The sequence below is a fragment of the Haemaphysalis longicornis genome, unplaced genomic scaffold, assembly GCF_048455015.1.
Source record: "Haemaphysalis longicornis isolate Haplotype H1 unplaced genomic scaffold, Haemaphysalis longicornis Haplotype H1 scaffold_10, whole genome shotgun sequence".
Lineage (NCBI taxonomy): Eukaryota > Metazoa > Arthropoda > Arachnida > Ixodida > Ixodidae > Haemaphysalis > Haemaphysalis longicornis.
This window is the reverse complement of record NW_027526204.1, coordinates 133,716,529-133,727,673: the sequence shown is the minus strand read 5'-3', so window position 1 is coordinate 133,727,673 and position 11,145 is coordinate 133,716,529. Positions and strand designations below refer to the sequence as shown.

The 11,145-nt window shown below is 44.4% G+C and overlaps 1 protein-coding gene across 9 annotated transcripts in view; it reads right to left on the bottom strand.

The window, feature by feature from the left end:
- LOC144159361 (adenosylhomocysteinase-like 1) overlaps positions 1-11,145 on the bottom strand; it is a 267,623-nt gene that overhangs the window by 5,896 nt on the left and 250,582 nt on the right. For all 9 annotated transcript variants that reach the window (XM_077690785.1, XM_077690788.1, XM_077690792.1 and 6 more), the window contains 6 exons: positions 10,460-10,506; positions 9,537-9,689; positions 8,715-8,880; positions 6,420-6,518; positions 3,868-4,015; positions 1,424-1,544 (listed from right to left, as the gene is read on the bottom strand). In XM_077690785.1, the coding sequence (XP_077546911.1) occupies positions 1,424-1,544; positions 3,868-4,015; positions 6,420-6,518; positions 8,715-8,880; positions 9,537-9,689; positions 10,460-10,506 (734 nt within the window). The remainder of the gene's footprint in view (positions 1-1,423; positions 1,545-3,867; positions 4,016-6,419; positions 6,519-8,714; positions 8,881-9,536; positions 9,690-10,459; positions 10,507-11,145) is intronic.

Genomic DNA, 11,145 nt, shown 5'->3' with positions numbered 1-11,145 from the left:
TACGCGGGTCATTACAAAAGGTAACGGCTTTTATAGACGTTCTGCCTTTGGCAAGAACACCAAAGTATTTAGGTACCCAGGGATTTTCGTTCCATTTGTAGGCATTGTTAAAATGTGCCCATTCCTCTTTTTTTTTAAACCTGAAAACTAGAAGTGTACTGAGAGAGTCCTGTTCTCAGGAAGGCTGTGGAGTAAAGAGCTCATAAGCTGCCAACAAAGCCAGCATACCTTGGGAAACTTGCACAGCTTATAATATCTGGGTGTGGCAGAGTACAAGTAGAAACACAGATTGAATTGAAAACCACTGTCGTACGTAGAGTAGTCTGAGCAAATATGAAGACTCTGCTTGTCATAACCACACCTGTACAACTTTTTTGCGCATGCCAACATCAGCTGTGTAAAAAAAATCACCCAAAAAGCAATGCATCGCTCAACACGAAAGGCAAGTAGTTACTGGTTGATTTACCCAAATGTGCATCAGGACATCCACAATGTCAGTGTCGTGCGGTGTGTCGAATAAAAGAAGTTTTAGCTTCCCCTCTGGCATTAGCCGGTAAATTAGCCTTGGTGTGAAATGTGAATAGCCCAGAGGGCTCTCCAGAAATGATCGATTCGGTGTACTCAATGAAGCCTTTACCTGTCATTTACAAGTGATGCAATATGACGTATTTATAACACATTTGCATCGCATTTACAATGCATTTATGAAATCTACGATGTATTTGCCTTGAGCTTTGTCTGGTGTTATGCTAGTAATAAGCCCACCAAGAAAACTGTCTTTGCACTAATGCGACTTGCAGTGTATGCGAAGCAGGATTGAGGAGTTTTTTTTTTTCTTGAAATGAGCCAAATCCAGAAAGTGAAACTAAACCAGATAAAACTGTAGTGACAAGAAAAACTCGGCTACTTTCCCATAAAAAACAGGTTGCAACAAAATACGTCAGATAACACCTGGCGAACCTGTATGCAGACTGCATTTCGCATCGTAAAATGAGCCACATGCTGTTGTGGCATGGATCAAAATGAGCCAAATCGATGTTCCCGATGCAAGTGTGCTTCCGGTTTGATGTCATATAACCAACACGGCAGCCTCCTTGCGAGTTCCCACCTGACAGCTCGGACTGTCAGGCAGGATGAACTAATTAGTAAGACCTCAGTAAATAACTAATTAAAAAACAGTTAATTAGTTAGTTATTTTTTAATTGCTTGTGCCCATAAACTTCTCCTAGCTGGCAATAAAACATATCGCATTCAGGTACCATAACAAAGTTTCCCCGTTTTCTCAAATTCGGTTTGGTTGAATTTGACTCATCTCTAAAAAAAATTGTTGAATTCACGCAGATGCCGCTAGTGAGGTAAAAATGCTCTATACTTCACAGCCAAGATGTGTGGATAGGGAGGAAAAAACAATGACGAGACGCACCTGTAGTAGTTGGGCTTGAAAGGCCCAGCCTTGTTGAGGCCCATGTACTTGGCCTGGTCGTCGGTCAGTTCGGTCAGGTGGGCGTCAAACGTTGGCAGGTGCAGGCTGGCAACATACTCATCTGCGTAGAAATAATACATCTGGATTGAGAAAATGTTATTACGGACAAACTTGCCCTTCTAGATTGGACCTCACAAAAAGCCTGTCCTGTAGCTTTGCGTACAAACTCGCAGGCGTGCCATCAATCACCCAGTGGCTGGTGCCAAACGGTAAACCTTAGGTGCACATCTAGCAATTCCTGCATTGAGCTTGTGCATTTAGGGGCTTTGTTTGTTCACTTCTTCTGTGAAGCATTACTAGAAAACTCAGCCCAGCTGAACGCACGTAAGTGTGCGCCCCGCGAGGAGCGCCAGCGTCGGCCAGCTCGACCTTCGAGAACACTCTGCCCAGCATTCGTGGTGTGACCTCTCGCATGCTGTTCTCCTCACCAGTTCATGTGCGTTTGCGTCTGATGTGGAGAGCACAGACGCCGAGTTCGCGAAGCCGCTTGGCACGGCCTTTAGCACATGATAACGCGGTCCACTTTGGGAGAGATGTGAAAGGCTGCGGACAAAACGATCTGGGCCTGCCAGTCACGGACAGCTTTCAGCGGCAAGTTTGGAAATAAATCTATGTTGGGTGTGACAGTAGAGTCTTGGACGAAAGGAGAGGGGCGACCAGCTCTGCAGTTTTGCCAGCCTTGTACCACTAGTGCAGGCTGCGCCAATTTTTTAAGGTGTTTTTTTTTTCCTTTAAGATCAGGGGAATTTAAGCATGAGAGAATATTTGTGCCACAACCTCTTTCCACCCTTTTGGGTGTGTTTTGTGCATCTGGGCAAGTCTGTGATGCAGTCTATGGAAATCCACAAAAAACCTGTCTCCTTGCATGTGTTCAGGGTGTTCGTGAAAAATACGAAACTGGAGTGCATCTTATTCTACATGTCATGTTTTCCTCATACCAGCTGCAGTCGAACCCTGCACTAACGAAACTGCCGGGGGAAAGGCAAAAAATTTGCTTTTGCGGGAATTTAATTGCCACAAGAATGAAACATAAACGGCAAAAAAATCATCACCAGACCGAAAATTTATTTCCGAAAGTTGGTTATAGCACTTTGTGAAGTTTCCTTTCCAGCAACTTTACAGCTCAGCTCTCACACTAGAAGTTTTTCATTGCTAGTTGTTGTGTGCAGCTAAAAACGACCGATTCATGTGAACTGCATCCAAAACATTTCGTGGGTTTGCCTATTCCGCACGTTTTTCTTCTTGATCCTCGGCACCAAGCATGTCCAAGCATGCAAAGAAAAGCCTGCTTCTTCTGTTGTTCAACTTTGCCAGACAGTGCCACCTCGTTGTTCCAATACTGATCACAAAACTAAGCGAGCACTGCTTTGTCGACATCCAGAAAGGCCACAGCCGTCACTGTTTTGTTTTGTGTACGTGCGCAATTTAAGAGTGGTGTCCTTGCTTTTCGAAATGGTAGAGCAAGCTGCAGGCGGTTGCAAGCTTGTCGGTGCTATGACTTGGGCAATGATGGCCGCCTTATATTGTGGCAATAAAAATTTCCGCTTTTGGGATGTGGAGGCATCTTATTGAGAGCAAACGTGCGGACTGCCACGCATACAACAAATGAACGCATGCTGTTCAGCAGCAGCTGGCTAACATAGCCCAAGCCAAAGCGATGCCGTGAGTCACCATGTATTGTCCCATGGAGGTGTTGCTGCGAGACTGCCTTCACAGCTGCTGGCTGTGCGATCTTTTTTGTAAGCAAATATAGTGGCGGCCATGCAAGCACACTGTGGCAGAAGTCTATGCACTTTGAGTCCGAAAAACATGGATTTGAGCACTTTTTTGACACTGTTAGATTTAAATGAGTAACTACATTCTCGACCGGACTTGCAACAAATTTCGTTAACGCAGGATCGTTTTCCAATAATATTTCATTTCAACGAGATATGAAATACTTACGCTTCTATGGACGTTCACCATGAATTCGAAACTACTTCATTGACGTGGGAATTTCATACTCGTGGGATTTCAATATCGCACGATTTGACTGTAGTTAACAGTGCAACACAAAGGCACAGTTGAGCCACTGACCATTCCCGTAGAATAAAGGCACAGCTACCTGGAATGCACACTAAGGGGTTGGATGGACTTGGGTCAACTTACACTACAGGTTGAGTTAGGTTAATTTATCTTGCAATTCAGCTGGGGTCGGATTTGAGTGGGGGTGGGTTGGAGTCAGGTTGGAATCATGTTGAAGTCATATTGGAGCCATATTGGAGTCATGTTAGAGGTGAGTTAGTTGTGTTGGGCTGAACTTGGGGTTGTGCAAGCACAGATACACAGATACACAGATACAGAGAGAGAGAGAGAGAGGAAAGGAGGGTCTGTAGAAGACGCACCCATCTTCTTGGGGAGGAGGTAGACGTCGCTCTTGTAGCGCCCATGAGGGGCGTTGTAGAGCTCGATCAGAGCCAAAGCTTGAGTTGCCGCAGTAATGGACACCACGAAAGAGGGGATACTGGAGCAGCTCAAGTTCACCAAACGTCCCTGCAATGAAAGACAGGAGAGGGGGGAAGAGTTCACTCCAACAGCGCAGAAAACAAGGCTTTCCCCTCCTTTCACTGCAAGCCCACGCATGGCACAGTCATGGCCCGCAGCCTCACATTATAGCGATATATGGAACAAACTGCAAGAGTTCATCATTTTGCACATGGAAACTTGGGAGCAGGAAGCACAATGTGTGACTTGCATCTTGCACAATCAGTGGAAATGGTTTCTTCATCCTCTGGCCCCCCACCTGACAAAGCTGGGATTCAGGGACTTTATACATGCATACTATTATACGACAAAGTTTGCATCATTTGGCACAAGGATGTATACAGTCCAGGAACTGTACTTATTTTGTTGTGAAAGGAAAAAGTGGTGCGTTGATTTGCACTGTTTCATCCGAGTAAATGGGCCAGTTTCAAGGCTTTGCACCCATCACACTACTGCACCGCACATTTGCACTGTTTGCATCATGTGTCAACACCAACTAGTCAAGCTTTGCTGAACATTAAGGGAAACAAGATGTGCATTCACTCGTTGTCCCAACAGATAAAGCTCTCTGCCTTCACCCATCAGCTATATTCATATTAACCGATTATTTCAAAACAGCAATTACTTCACTTCTCATCTGATTTGCCATATAAACTCGTGTAAGGGCCGTTTTCTTTTTTTTTTTCAAAATTCCGGCAGTGATTTTCAAAGTGGGGGTCTACACGAATAAATTTTCTCCTCTTTAAAATAACTCAGATTGTGCTTGCATTCACGACTAAATGAGGCTCTTTAGGCAGGCACTTTGAAAAGACAAATACAGGTAATATATGGACTTTTTTTATTCAAAATTATTATGGGGGTGCGGCCCATACATGGGTGCAGCCCTTACTCCATATTATACGGTATTCATACTATAAAGAACTCTTTACAGGCCCCTTTTTTTATTATCTTTGCAAGAGGGCTGTAATTCAGAGACAAATGCCTCACTTTTTTTCCTGATGTATGTAACAGAGTGGATACCGAGAGACGGCTCTAGAAGAAGGGGAATGCCAATAATTCAAACGAAATAATGATGTTCGGAGGCGATGAATGGACTCAGTCAGCACAGGACAAAAGCAGCTGGAGGTTGATGATGCAAAAAGGCTGACATTATTTCACAACTGATGTGTATACAAGTCTCTGCGAGATGCCTTGAAACTAATTTGATAATGACTGAAATTTGTTGAGCTACTTCAAATCTGTTTCCTTGCAAAAGTTTTTTTGTGGTTATCCGTTCGTACAGGCTGAAGCCGAATCTAGACCCTTGTATTCCTAAGCAGCAGGATGTCTAAAATTAGCCACCAGGCTTCCAGAGATTAAGGCCGAAAAATTATTTTCCAAGTTGTGACAGGGGCATACATGCACTCAGAACTTGTTTGCGTATGCACGCAACTTGGTTTTTAAGCAGTGACATTTCACTGCCAGATGACCAGAAGGCCTAGAAAAAATGGAAAAGGCCGGTCCACTCAATGTGAAAGCTGTCAGAAGTGCAGAGCAGTGATTCGCCATAATGGGCTGCAGCGCCATTATCCGCTCACTGCTACCACCCAATGCAATTAAAACTCAATTCGATTCCACCTACTCAGTGCTTGCGCACCCCCTGCCTGAAACTGCGCCATCGTGAGTTCTGTTCTTTTTGTGCTTGCTTTTCCCCCCACCCGTGCCAGCGTTGCACTGCCACTTTTTTTCGCTTACTATCCCAGAAACTAACCCAGCGAACGTTCCTAACTAAATGAACACGGGCGCTGCTGATTAATTACGTATATTTTGCCTCAAATGTACCTACAGTTTTCTTTGTGCTAAACAATGGAGAGATGTATGACAAGCGTCAGTGGTCCCCAAGTTTCGAACGCTCGTGACTATATAAACCGCTTGGCTTTCATTGATTGATTGATTGATTGATTGTAGGGGTTTAACGCGCCGACGCAACGCAGGCGATGAGGCGCGCCGTAGTGGAGGGCTCCGGATTAATTTAGACCACCTGGGGATCTTTAACGTGCGCCGAAATCTCGTACACATGGGCACTTTTGCTTTTCGCCTCCATCAGAAAAGCGGCCGCCGCAGCCGGGAATCGAACCCGCGACCTCGTGCTCAGCAGCACACCGCCTTAGCCACTGAGCCACCGCGGCGGGTGCCGCTTGGCTTTCAAAGCCTCTGGGTTATGCCATGACAACGGAACGCCGTGTGGCTCTACTTGGGTCCAGCGAGCGAGCTACGACGACAAGACGAGCCCCTAAAGTGCTCTGCACTTAAAATATGAATATATGTTGATTCTAATCGTAGGACACTCAAACAAGAATCACTTAGTGTCCACTTTTTTTTTTTAAATTAGAATGACATGTAGCACGAAAAAGTACCAAAACAGGGCACCCACCTCAGCAAGGAGCACAATGCGTTTTCCGTCAGGCCAGATGATGTGGTCCACCTGAGAACGGACTTTCTCCCAAGTCAGCTCCGGGGTCCGCAGGCTTTGCTGCAGTGGATCAGAAGGCCGTGCGGCCAGTCAAACTCCGCTCCCCAATACTCCGAACCATTGCATGCTCCAGAATATCTGGCCAATTCTACAGCAGTAAGGGCCAATTACACTGTTCTAAGTTTCCTAAGGAAAAGTGAAATGCTGAATACATAATTCTTTGTTGTACTCCCATATCAATGGCTATTTTATTTAGCAACACCACTTTGAAAGAGCACTACAGGCATACTATGAGTTTTACGTTAATGTAAGTGATACTTCAATTGGTTTATTAGTGCCTTAAAGGAGCACTGACACCAATTTTCGGTGTTAATATTATTGCACAGTTCGCTTCCTTCACTCAACAGAATACCCTGGCTGAAATATGAGCGGCCTGCGACGCGAAGAACATAGTTCAATTGGATCGCATTTATCGCGCCGACGGAGCAGCGCGCGGAGCGGCACTCAGCAAATGGACATCAGCGTGACATCACTCCAGGACAGGAAAAAGAAGTGACGCGACAGCGCTCGTCAAAAACTCGTGACGTCACTTCACGCGCGCGACCCCACGAGCGGCGAGCGGGCGCAACACCCTCTCAAGCGGGCGCCGGTGACGTCCGCACAAAGCGGTGAGGTCAAACCGGGAGGCTGTCATATGCGCCGTTCGGGATGAAAGCGCGGGAATTTGAAACAAACGATTTTCAGGCCGTTCAATGTAATTAACTATCACGCGCTGAAGTATTTGAAGTGCTGTTTCAGGATCGCCAGACCATTAAGCATCGATAAAAGCAATAAAAGTGTAACATAAAATTTTCGTGTCAGTGCTCCTTTAAAGTTCTTTCAATGAGACAGAAGATGCTTTGGTTGTAAAGTAGCGATTGAAGAAGAAATTTTTGGGAGCTAACTACAGCCCACATGGGACATATGTACTTCGTAGTGGACCCATAACCAGAAACCATTAACTGTGTTGCGTTGTATGTACCAGAAGAACAACACTGTTACAGTTACTGGAAAAAGGTATAATGCTCTTTCTCTTTTCAGTGCTTTACAGTTTAAGAACTGTGACTAAAGCCATCCACAGCAAAACAGTTTTTTCAATAAGGAGTTTAGAAAGTCAGCAGCCAAGCAAAAGTTCGAATTATGTTTTTCGTCAACTTGTGGCAATGAGCACATGGGTATTTCTCGAACGGAGCATCACCCCAAAAAAAAAAAAAAAAGCACCATGAAGCATCAACAGCACCACCAACAAATCACCACCACCTAAATTGCTTCCCTTGGACGGGGAGGGCCCTGTGTGCTAATGCATTCAATGCATGGTTCCAATATACCCAATTCTATGCTGACTAATTTTATGCTGACACAAACTTTGGCACAAGTTGTACATTGACCATTTTTCTTGTACTCTCAGCATCAAGAAATTTAGCTGAAAAACTTTTAATAACTCGAGACCGGTTGGCTTTTAAAGTTTTTGTTGTGCTGCTTCTTTTTCTTGGCAGTGAATGCAGTGTGTCCTTCTTTGAAGTAAGGCTCTCCTGGTGCGCCAGGCTGAATTCGTGTGCTTTCAAAGTGAAGAATCTTTTAGTCTTAAGGAATGTTCTTAGCTCGTGCAAGTGAGTATTGGAATCGCTGACACAGTGCTGGAAGTATGCTGTTGATGCGGAAGAATTGAGGCAATTAAACTTGACTTTAGTACTGGCAAAAAATAAGCCAGGCAGGCAGGAACCAATTCAACTCAGACTACAATATGCACATGATAAAAAAAATTCACTCGTTATTTTTTCTGTGTTCTCTTAGAAACCGACTTCTCAAGGTTTGCTTGCAATTTCCATGACAGTCAGTCAAGCAAGACGGTCAACGATTTTAACTGGCAAGGTGCGGCGATAATCAAAGCGCTCCCAATGCTCTCCCTTTGGTGTTAGGAAAATCTTATCAACCTGTTCCGTGTGAAAAACAGGGGCCTTTCATTTCACACCCCACACCCATAAGAGACAGAACAAAGAGCATAATCATAAGTCCCACCTTCTGGTCAGCTCCCTGATGCACAGTGGCATTTCATTTTACTCCTTACAAGCACCTGCAGTAAAATGCTCCCAGTCTTAAAATCTAGGGACGAAGTCACTACATTTGTCCCCAGATTTGTCCCTAGATTATGAGTAACAAACATAAACACTGCTTGCCTCCATGAAGTAAAATCAGGCAAGGATATAGGGCACTGACCACATCGATCTCGGTGTTGGAGTGGCCCATGTTGCAGACGATGCAGCTGTTCTTCATCTTGTCCATGTGTTCTCTCTGGACCACGTTCTTGTTACCCGTGGCAGTGATGAGAATGTCAATGTTGCGAACTACTTCGTTGATCTTGACCACACGGAAGCCGTCCATGCTGCCAAGTCGAGGAGAGGGAAGAAAAAGGCGCTTTTCAATGCATCCGACGTGATTTTTGTTGAGATAGAGAAGCAAGTTTTACTGTGAAGTTTAAATGGCATAGTGGTGGCTTTGAAGCCGAAGTGAAAGAAGCTAAAACCTTGAACCTTTACATGTCGCACTGTGGGAGGGTTCATGCTGATTCAAATGGTAAAAAGCAGTTTAAAAAAGAGGAGGCTTTGTGAGGTGCCTTCTAAATTAAGAAACACCTCCAAGCACTCGAAGAAGATGGTACTGCATGCCCAAAAGCACAATATACTTCCACCTGCTGCAGTAGAGGTCTTGAAACAGCCTACGGTTGTTACAACAAATCCAACTGCAGCCAAGTTGTGGTTACAGCAGACTGTACCTGCAGGTTTGCTTGGTTTCCACAAAACTATAACTGCATCCACTCCACTCTTAACAAACCTGGACATAATCGACTATTGGCTACTGCAGTCTGAATACAAGCAAAAATTCTTTCGACTAAACGTCAGTGCCAACATCCTACACTTAGTTTTCTCACTTAGACAGGAAACAACTAGCATGTCTGGCAACACTGTCGACTACATGTTTTCCGATTCTTGACCGCAGAGTCAGTTTGTATGGGTGAATCAAGGGAAAGGGAGGACTGACCAGGCTTGCAAGGCACAGATGGGGTCGATCTCGGTGACGTACACTACGGCTCCCATGCCCTTCAGGGCAGAGCAGCAGCCCTTGCCCACTTCACCGTAGCCGCACACCAAGACCTGCTTGCCTCCAAACATGACGTCCGTCGAGCGCTTCAGCCTGCAAAAGAAATAGGGGGGTTATGCAGCGCCACCATGCAGGGAAACAACAATGAGGCTAGAAGGGCATCAGAACACTTCCGTAACAACTAAATGTCCATTTGGTCAGAGAAGTTCAGCTCAAATTTAATTCCAAAGTTTGGGCTGAAGCTACACCTCGGATATGGGCGTGCAGTAGTGGAGGGCTCCAGATTAATTTTGACCCCCTGGCAATCTTTATTGTGCGCTCAAATCTCAATACACAGGCATTTTCACCTTTTGCCTCCATCTGAAAAGCAACCATTGCAGCCGGGGTTGAACCCGCATCCTTGAGCTCAGCAGCCCAAAGCCTCAACCATTGCGGGAGGTAACTCAGATTCAAATTTTAGAAAGAAGTTAGCCAGCAACGGCAGGAAAGTTGCTTTGCAACGTAGACTATCAGTCTTGTGTGTTAACAACACAAAACTGCTGGTTATTAGTTCACTTTAAAATTAAGCTGTGAATTGTATTCATGGGTCCTTTCATGAGACTTACCACCAATTATCAACAGTACACTCAGCAAATTTTTCCAGAGCCTAATTCTGAATGCTATATGCTTTCATGCTTTCGATGTCATTTCACCAATGGGTTACTTTTTTCCACTTCCACACTTTCCGGCTGATGCAACGGTTAACCTATTTTCTAGTCGGGAATGTTGGAATTTCAGAATGGATGAACTTTAGTAGAACCTCATAAGTGGTGCTATGGGAAGTTGCGAGTCTACTAAAAAGAAAGAAAAATAAGAATGCTCACGCATCAAGGATGGATTCTCTGCAGCTGTAGAGGTTGTCAAACTTCGTCTGCATGGGTGAAAATGTGCGGGAGAAAAAAGAAAAGGCACTGCATGAATGCAGAGGTCGAGAGTACCTACTGAGAGCTTTGCAGCAGCATCACTTATTCATGATATTAGCTTCTGGCTCATAAATTTTATTTATTGAATGTCAGTTTATAGTTACCAACACATTTACACTCAATTTTTTTCATTGGATGTTTTGTAAATAAGAAAACAATCGTGCAAGTAGACGGTGCTGATGAAATAGCATATCGAAACATGAAAAAGTGGCTATGAGGAATAAATGTGCTGAAATAACATATGGTTACATAATAACAAAAGTTGCATGTATTTCAATTCCTTACACCATTTTAATGAGTAACAGGTTATACCTAAGGTTATGAAATTTGTTAAACTTGGGGAAAAAATTATTTATGAATAAAGTAAGCCAAAGTCATTTCCAGGAAAAGCAAGCCAAAGACTAGGGTCAGTACTTAAAGTGAAAAGACCTCGAGTTTGATTTGTCTTTAGCAGTAGGTTCCTCACCTTGCACTGTTGTGAAAGATTTCACGGAATCCTTAAATCTTGCTGGCATTTCTGTACTGGTGTCATGTAATGTCCACGTCAATCCTATTAAAATCACTGGTACATACAGGGGCTGCAAGGC